This window comes from Cryptomeria japonica, chromosome 1, assembly GCF_030272615.1.
Source record: "Cryptomeria japonica chromosome 1, Sugi_1.0, whole genome shotgun sequence".
Lineage (NCBI taxonomy): Eukaryota > Viridiplantae > Streptophyta > Pinopsida > Cupressales > Cupressaceae > Cryptomeria > Cryptomeria japonica.
This window is the reverse complement of record NC_081405.1, coordinates 578,162,754-578,172,918: the sequence shown is the minus strand read 5'-3', so window position 1 is coordinate 578,172,918 and position 10,165 is coordinate 578,162,754. Positions and strand designations below refer to the sequence as shown.

The 10,165-nt window shown below is 35.2% G+C and overlaps 1 protein-coding gene across 1 annotated transcript; it reads right to left on the bottom strand.

Annotated features, from left to right (window-relative positions):
• Positions 1-8,341: 8,341 nt before the first annotated feature.
• LOC131858119 (uncharacterized) lies at positions 8,342-8,824 on the bottom strand. The gene has a single exon (XM_059211120.1). It carries the CDS (start codon positions 8,822-8,824, stop codon positions 8,342-8,344), a length of 483 nt encoding a protein of 160 aa, XP_059067103.1.
• Positions 8,825-10,165: the final 1,341 nt, after the last annotated feature.

Below are 10,165 nucleotides of genomic sequence, written 5' to 3'. Positions count from 1 at the left end.
AACATTCAAATAAGAAATACAAAGGCTATCCCTATCATCTCACATGCTCTTCATCATGCACATGAAATAGTCATGGGGTAGGATGGAACAAAGAAATGTTGGTATTCCTCACCACCTTGCAGACCATAAAAGAGCACAAGGAAATACCAATAGGAAAAGAGAAGGTATGGGGACTCACCATGGAAGAGATAGGGTTTTAGAATGTTTAGGGAAATCAATTCTAGGGTATTTAAAGTGAAGAAAAGACAAAGAGAGTTATTTCAAGCATGAACAGTATGTTAGGATAGAGAAAGATCGTAATCGACAGGGTAATGAAGCCCTAAAATCAGATATTTTGTAGTTAAGATCAAACAGAAGAAAAGAGACACTTGTCAACTACAGAAGAGATATTTTATAGATAAGATTTTCAGCAGGTTGAAGGAGCCAAGTGTCGACAAAGAATCAATTTTAGGGCTTCCTTCTTTTTCGGTGTATTTTCTCTCTTTTATTCAATCTACGGGAGTCAGTTTTTAATCAGGGGAATATATAGCTTAAATCATGGGCAGACAAGGGGCTTTGTTCTATATTTTGAATGAAAGTCATTCAAACTTTGAAAATAGTCTCATGTAGATTTAGTTTTTGGTTTTGATTTGCATTGTGAATGCCAAACTTTTGTAAATGAATTTTCTGAGAAATATCTCTATTCATGTTGTTTATGAAGAAGCACTGTGTCAAGGGGCTTTGTTCTATATTTTGAATGAAAGTCATTCAAACTCTGAAAAATTTGTCTCCTGTGGATTTAGTTTCTGGTTTTGATTTGCATTGTGAATGCCAAAATTTTGTAAATGAATTTTCTGAGTAATATCTCTATTCATGTTGTTTATGAAGAAGCACTGTGTGTAAATATTTTGTAGTTGTTTCCATGAGTTCTTAGAGTATTTCTTATAGGAAAAAGTATTAAGGATGCTCTTGTCTGTCATTTCAGGAATGCATGATTCACTTTCTCTATTTAAGGAATAAATTAAAAATGTTTTAAGTGGAGAATAGGAAATACATGATTGCTTATGGATTTCAAAGTAGAGATACAAGAATGATAGTTGTGGGTATGTCTTTGCAAGGTATAGACATAAGTATGGCCCTTGAATATGGATTCATGGTATTATGAGGAAATCTTTACATGAGTTTATAGTTGACTTTGTTGTCCAAAGTAGGCACTTGTCTAAGAAGTTATTTGTTTTGAGGATTTGTTCAGACCATGATTCAAATCAGTTGATCAATTTTTACTTTCAGTTTTGTTTTAATGTTTTATTCATCTAAGAGATGAGACAATCAACAACCTTGGCAATTTAAGAGAATCTTATACATCTTGATCACATGCTAAAGGAATATATTTGCCTATTGTTGATTGAGAGATATATAAGTTATATTTGTGATAAGGGAATACCCCCTAAGTTTGGTAGGACTTTAAGTGTAGGGGAGATTAGTGTTTACACTCTCCCATTTATTGGCCAAGTACAACCCAAAATTTCAGCATAAGAAATTGTCTTACGCTCTAGGATTCAGTGGATGTGCTGATTTGGGAGCTATACGAGGCAAAGGATAGTACAAATAATGCATATTTTATATTGTAAGAATGGTTCATCTAGAATTTAGCCCAATGGACAAGGCACTGATCATAATATTGTGTTTCTAACTATGGCAAGGAGAAAGTTTAATCAAATAAGTTTTATCTATTATAACATCACAAAACCCTGAAAAATATTGAAAGATGCTATTGGAAGGGATACCCACCTAGGTTTTATAGAGCCTAAAGTGTAGAGAGAGTGACTAGCTCCTTATCTCTAGTCATTAATTTATCAATTAGTCTACTGATCCAAGGCCTTGAAGGTTGAGATTGGCCTCTCATAGAGGGATTCTCGAGTAATCAGTTGGAAGCACCAACAATTTGGATGAAAACTCTTAATGATTGGGTATTAATTCAGTAAGTTATTTTGGAAAATGATATTTCATCTTTAAACTTATTATGGTTAAGAATGGACTACCTATTTATTCATGTGACCAAGTGGATGTAGGATATGTGATACCCTCAAGAGGGAGGAAGAGTACCATCAAGGAGAGAGTCATAGATATTAGAAAAGAACATTTGCAATGAGTCCTTGGTCAAGCTACAAGGATGTACACTTTGAGCAACTCAGCCTTGGGAGAGTAATGTCCATATCACCCTATTGACATGTTCACCTATAGTTAGGTGTCACCCTTGTAGTTTCAAGTAATCTATTATCCTTGGTCTAATTTTAATCTCTTGATATGGCGGATATCTTGTCAATCTCTCTCTCTCTCTCTCTCTCTCTCTCTCTCTCTCTCTCTCTCTCTCTCTCTCTCTCTCTCTCTCTCTCTCTCTCTTATTTGATTGTGGATACATACATACATAGATACATACATACATACATACATACATACATACATACATACATACATCCATACATACATACATACATACATACATACATATATGCCTGTCTCTCTATTTTGGTGTGTTGTATTTGGGTTGTTGGTTCCCTGGGTGTTATCTATTGGTAGTATTTTGCTTTTGTATAGGGGGTTTCAAGTCCCCTCAAAATTTACCTTGTCATTTCCAATTCTTCTCATTTATATATACAACCTTTTGTGATTGAATTGATTTTTGAGCCCTTAAGAGATAACCTTAGGACATTTTATTAAGAGTAGGGATCCTCCCTATGATCTTTATGTCATAGATGTTGCTCTTAGTGTATACAACAAGAAAATTAAATATTTGAATTTTGAACCTATAATGATTGTAATATATGTTGTTGCTAACATATACAATAGATAAATTAAGATTCTAGTAATGACATTACTCATGACTTTTAATAGTTAACTTATGTAATCTATAATTCCTAAATTAGCATATTGTGATAGTTAAGTTGTGGCATTGTTGACATTAAAATTATGTTGGTAAAAAGATTTGTCTCTCACAATTAATTTAACTTTTATACTCTTTAGCCCAAGAAATTAAAGACAAATTTCACCATACAGTTGGGAAAATCATCGTATTGATTAACCTCTAAATTAAGGTACAACTCCCTTTAATAGATATTCAATTAGCTCCAAATTATATACAACCAATATTATACTTTTCACCAGAAAGTACAAAAGGGTAATTGTATTCACCATTCAATACCAAATGAACACAAGCATTGATTCATATATAATTCTTTGTGTAAAGTCGACAGACTTCACATGTACGCTAAACCAAAATGAAAACCTTAAAAGATGAATCTCACTAATATTTTCTGCACATATAGAAAGCTATGATAGATTCTTTCTTGAAATAGATTCTCAAAGAAATCAAATTTCAAACACCAAACACACAGATTTGAAGCCAAAGATAAATTGTCATTTGATTTTCATTCATAAATGATCATCAACTTCCAACACATACATAAAGTATTTAGCCAAAATTAAAGAGATAGTTTTCTTAAAACTTAGAGGACCCGCATAAATTCATTACAAAGCTTATAAATAGGCCCCCAGGCCAATAGTTCAATGAAAAGGAAAATTAACTCGAAATAAGTTAATCAGGAACGTTCCTAGCTGCATAATTATAAATAAAAAGAAAGTCAGACATGCTAGCATACAATTGCCAGCAGTGCTAGTCATGCAGTCAATTTTGTTTTAGTCGGATTGCCCGGATCAATGAACCAGTTTTTGTCGAGAGCGACATGGATGAAGAAATGCATCCAGTCCTCCCAATAAAAGGAGTGTGAATTTCCCCTAATTCTTCTCAACATTATTACCAAATCCCTGATTTTAGGAATCAAATGCTCTCGGGTTAAATGCCTTGGCATTCTTGAGCCGCCCTTTTGATACTTCAGAAGACAATTTTCTGCGATAATGGTTCTATAATATTGCTTCTTCTAGGAATAAATCCCATAAGACTTTCCAATGGTCCAATCCTCATAGGGTTCCCGATGTGGGATACCCATAGCTACCATTACTATCTCTCTATCAATAGACAACAAAATTTCACCATTATATCTCCTAATGCACTTGTTAACCTTGTTATAGTGATTCATGCTTTCTAAAACCAACTCAAGACAAGGGGCGACTGTGGGAAATGTCATCACTTCCAATAAACCACTTTGTGCAATATCTTTCAGCATAGAATGAGCAGCTGGGTTCGTCACTCTTTTTAAGAAAACATCTAAATCTAATTGAACTAGAGTCGTATCAGCTAGCTCTGGTAAGGAACTCACAAGAGAAGAAGAGCTTGCCAGTTTAGGCAAAGTCGCCATAATCTTTTCCAAATGAACTTAGAAAAAATAGAAAATAGGTAAACCAGAAACAAGAAGCTAACCAATATACCCAGGTCTTTTAAAAATTGTAGCAATTAGGAAAGTCATTGAACATACCTTCCTCTGTCATCTGGAAAACCCCTATCGCAGTCTTTTTTTTTTCGCTCCAAAAACTTTCCTTAAAACTTATGTTTCACAAATGACAATCTCGACAAGACAACTGCTCAATTTAAAATAGCCAAGAAAATCTTACTCATGATTTCCATAAGTTATAATCATTACTCTTCACTCATGCGGCATTACTCTAAAATGATCGCAAATGATCATGCATTTAATAACCAGTCACTTCATATCTAAAAACATGGATTCCCACGCCATGCTTGATATAAATGATAACTTTTAAATCATTAAGAAAGAATATTCCCTTTTCCTACCACTGTTAGCCATTCCTTAAAATCCACGCCGCCACCTTATGAAAACTCATACAATTTCCAAGAAATCAAATATTGAACTTTGAACTTTGAAGAACAACAACAACACAAAAATATATACATGTGAAATATTGAACTTTGAACCTTGAACCTAAAAGGTTCAAGTTCAAGGTTCAACCAATGCTAAACACCGACAAACACTGAAAAATACTTATAAAGCCATGCAAGGCAATAAACTTTAACATGACACCCATTGAACTTTGAACCTTGAACCCAAAAAGGTTCAAATTCAAGGTTCAAGTTTAGCACAATGAAACTTAAATAAAGAAGACTGCGAAGACTAAATTGCATAAAAAATTCAAGAAACACAACCTGACCAAAGGACCAGTTAGGGACATGAAGCAATAAGGTGATATAAAAATGGAAATTTATATGTACCACCAACAATGGTTCTGCATGGGGACTAGAACTGTAAAGTACCAAGCAATGAATCCCAGAATCCCTGGTTTCACAAATGACTTAAAAGTAAGGCCCGACTCACACCAAAACTCACACATCTAGGCTAAACACAATAAAAAATATATGCACAAACTGTAGGGGACTCCAACTTACAATTGATACAATTTTAAGTCTTGCTCGTTATAGGATAGGGGTAGTTCAAAGCCATCCTGATAAGCAAGTTTAAAAGAATTGGGACCTTTCACCTCATGAATTACATAAGGTTCTTTACATAGTGACTCGAATTTGCCATGGGCGCCTTTCGGCTCCCTTCTTTTATCTCATAATAACACTAGATCACCTTTCATGAACTTCCTGGGTCTTGTCTTTTGATCAAAAATCTTTTTCACCTTCGTCTGATTTTTTGTAATCCTATCGACCAAATTTTCCCTTTCTTCCTCGATCTTAATTAAGTAGATAATTCTCTTCTCAAGAGAGCTTTGAAAGAATGTGTCTTCTACTACAGTCTGCAATTTGGAAGCCACTAATTCTAGAGGAAGAGAGATTAGGGCACCAATTCCATATACTAACTCAAAAGGAGACATCCCTATAGATCACTTAGGTGAGGGTCAATCTGCCTACAGTGCTTCATGCAACTTCTTATGCCAATCTCTGAAATTTTTGCTAACCATCTTCCTCATGATTTTAATCAAGTTTTTGTTACTTGATTCTGCTTTGTCTTTACCTTGTGGATAATAATCAGAAGCATGCACCAAAGAAATTCCATGATCATAGAAAAATAAAACTAATTCAGATGCAGAGAAATTTGATGCATTATCTGTGACTATTTTCTAAGGAACCCCAAACCTGACAAGAATATTGTCATTAAGGAACGCACACACAATCTCTGAAGCGGTCTTTTTCATAGGGATAACTTCTACCCACTTAGTGAAATAATTTGTAGCTATTAATATGTGAGTGGGTCCTATGTTGTAGGTTGGGTTCAAAGGACCAATGAAATATAATCCCCATTGTTTAAAGGGTTCCTCAATCACTACAAGTCTTAAAGGCAAGGTAGCCAACTGGGGTTTACCTATAAACAATTTGCACTTTTCATACTTCGCCACCCATGCATATGCATCTCTAAAAATTCCTGGCCAATAGTAACAGTTCCTCAAGATTTTATATGCAGTCACTGTAGAAGAGAAATGACCACCACACACCTCATCATGAAAAGTTTTCAGTAAAGCTTCTTGATATGGTTTATCTACACACCTGAGAAAGGTGCCATCCAAACCCTTCTTGTATAGTATATCATCAAAGATAATGCACTTTGCATCTTTCATCTTCAAATTTCATTTCTCCCTAGGAGAAAGATGATCTGGACAGTCTCCATAAGTGAGATAATAGGCAACATCAGTGAACCAGGAATCCTGATGACTAACAAATAAAGTTAAGGGCAGATTCTCCTCCTCTTCAAACTTGCTCTCTGCCATTAGTTTACAAAGGCCTTTTCCTCTGACTAGCTTAGTGGGCTTAATGTCTAAATTGAACTCTTGAATCTTAGAGACCCAAGATTCTCTATTATTGATACCAACATCCTACTGGGTTAAAATAATTTTCACTGCAGAGTTCAAAACAAAGATAGTTGCATGTGAATGAAGTATATAGTACCTGAATTGTTTTATGGCTTTCACTATTGCATAAACATGCTTTTCTATCTGCAAGTACTTTAATTCGTGCTTCTTCAGAGGTACACTCATGAAGCAGATTGGGACTTCCTCATTACCTTCACCTTTTTGCACTAAAATTCTAGACATAGTATGCTCTGACGCATAGCAATTAATAATAAAATCCTTACTAAAATTTGGATTAACCAGAGTAGGTGCATGCGCAATTGCTATTTTTATTTCTTCAAAATCCCTTTTACCTTCCTCATTCCACTTAAAAACTACTTTTTCACTCATCATATTTACAATATATTTAATAGTCTCAGCAAAATCGGAAATAAAATGTCTTAGAAAATTCACCTGTCAAAAGAAGGACCTCACTCCAATTCTGTTGGAAGGAAGGCTGAGTTGTTGTATTTCTTTTACTCTCTCCAGATCCACCTTTACTCCCTCCTTTGAAACTATATGTCTGAGAAGTTTTCCTTCTATGATGCCAAAACAAACTTTTTAGGATTTAATGACACTCCATGCTCTCTGCATCTCATTAGAACTTTCCTCAAATCTCGCAGATGATGTTTTCTCTTCCTAGAGAACATAGTCAAATCATATAAATATATTACAATGATCTTATCCCTCAAATGCCCAAAGGAAAGATCCATCGCCCTCTGAAATGTTGCCTCTACATTAATCAATCCGAAAGGCATCCTATTATATGCAAATGTGCCCCAGGGAGTTATAAAGGGTGTCTTGTGTTGATCTTGCTTCGAGACACTGATTTGGTTATATCCAAAGAAGCCATCCAACATGGACATCATCTCTGATCCTGAAATGGTTTGTAAAATACGATCTATTGCTCGCAGAGGATAATTATCCTTCAGGCTTGCTAGGTTCAAGTTTTTGAAATCAACACAGATTCGTATTTCACCATTTTTCTTCTGAACAGGGACAATTTAGCAATCCAAGTAGAATGATGTATAGGATAAATAATTCAGGCCTTCAACATCTTGTCTACCTCATGAAAGATCACTTCTTCTACCTTTGTATTAAAGTTCCTCAACTTCTGGTAGAAAGGATTGACACTAGGTTTCAAAGGAATGTGATGTTGGAACTTGCCATCTCTGAAATTCTTTAAATCATCATAGCACCATGCGAAAACATCTTTGAACTCAATCAACAGGCTGATGAACCTCCTCTTCTCCTCTTCAAAACAACATTTTCCCAAATTAACAAATTTAGGATCCTCCTCAGTACCAATGTTGATTCACTCATGCCCACCAGAGTTTTGAATTACAAGAGTCTCTTTCTCTCCTTGCTTAACATACCCATCCTTTCTATCAAAAAGATGTTCAAGAGAAACCAAGCCTTTTGGGATTTTATTTCCTTTCAACTATAATACCCCATCATGCAGTTTCATTGGTGAATCGAGAGAAAACTCTTTACAACTTGCTTCTTAGCCTTCATAAAACAAGGAAATGAAAATCTCAGCACCCCATAAAAAATTCTGAATCTACTTATCATTTTCGAGCACCTGCCAAGATTCAAAATTGTCAGGTATGCTCAGTCTATAAACCAATTCCACCCTATAGGTATTAGTTGTGAAATCAGGATGAGGCACTAATAAAGCCGCATATACCACCAAAGAATCAGCCTTCGAGTTAAACTCCCTTAGTACTGCTTCGATTGAGAAAGAATTGAATGCTTCAATCTTGTCCCAAACATGGTTTCTGTAATGTCTCAGTCTCTCATTTTTAATAGCGAATAAACCTCTCACCTGCTTTACAATAAGTTCTGCATCACCTTTAACTTTCAACATTTTGATATGCAATTTCTTCACTTCAACAAGACCTAATAATAGGGCTTCATATTCAGCTGTATTATTAGTGTTTTGAAACTCCAATTTGAAAGCATAACGAATAACTTTACCTTCAAGAGGTATTAATACTACCCTAGCCCCTAAACTGGAAGATGAATGACTCGCATCAAATTCCATAGAGCAGAGTTCAACAGACCAGCTCTACGGTCTTATCCACACCTTAAAAATCGGCTGATATCATATAATTTCCAAAGCCACAATCTTGATACAAAATTTGAGCTTTTAGGTCATCTAAAGGAAAGACTTTGTATTTGGCTTTTGTTTTAGGATGTAGGACAACTCCCTATTTTCCAACTGTGATCATTGCCTGAGACCAATCCATTCTAATTTCCCCACCCATGTCTTTGCAAAAGGTACGACTCAATAACATGCCATAACTAGCAGGGATGTCAGCCACTAGAATTGTCAACTTGATTCTCTTGTCAGGATGTGCTACTAAAGCCACTTGTGCATCCTTAATTTTCCCTAACAAAGGAACCTACTTGGAATCCATGGAATAACATTTTCCAAAGGTTTTTGTTAAGGTTAAACCTAAAGCTTTTTCTACTACTGAGGGCATGACATTGTCTGATGCTCTAGAATCTATTATCCAATTACTCAATTTATGCCCATTGATAAACAATGACACATAGAAAGGTTCAGGCTTATCTTCAAGACTAGGTTCAACCAATTAAGCTTGTTGAGGAACAATATTTGATGAAACTTGAGGGATTACTAAAGTAGGGCTGAGATTTTCCTGTGCTGAAGAATTACAAGTCACAGGCATTTGGGTTTCACTTGCTAAAGCATAAGTATCATTTCCCTTGACAAATTCAACTAGTCTATCTAACTCCTTAGGGTTCAACTTTAGATACTCGGTTGGAGTAATCTGAATACGGGATGATTTGCAAAATTCAATGATATCAAAAGAACTATTAGATGAATCAGAACCTAAAGAAGCAACTTCTTGAACAACTTTTGAAACATTTCTAGGATGAGTCAGAATTTCCTTACCCTTTGCAGTGCTATGGACATGTGTTACAACATCTTGAGGTTTCAAGTTTTGTTGAGTTCTAATAATAATTACATATGACGAATCCTCCAAAGTCACCAACATGTTTCCTCCCCTTTCTAAGTCAGAGACATATTCCATATAATGAATTTCAGAGTCGCCAGGCATACTTTGGAAACCTCCTTCATCAACTTCTAAGATTCTTTCTCCTTTACAGATCATTTGAGAAAAATGAACCATCTCTGGATATGAAGAACCATCATGTTCATCAGTTAAATGAAACACACATGTGTTTGTCTTAGGAGGTGGCACTTCAATAGCAAGTCTTTGTTGCACAGGAGGTAATTATAATTGTCTTCCTCCATTTCCTCCTTGTTGATTGGGATATTTTCTAGGAATGTCCTGTTATGGTTGAGAATATGAAGCACTTGCTTTAGAAGTCTATCTTTTTAGGGCAATTACATCAT

Bases quoted from the DNA above. Each gene is read 5' to 3' on its own strand.
- LOC131858119 (XM_059211120.1), bottom strand. From the start codon at position 8,824: ATGGAATTTGATGCGAGTCATTCATCTTCCAGTTTAGGGGCTAGGGTA.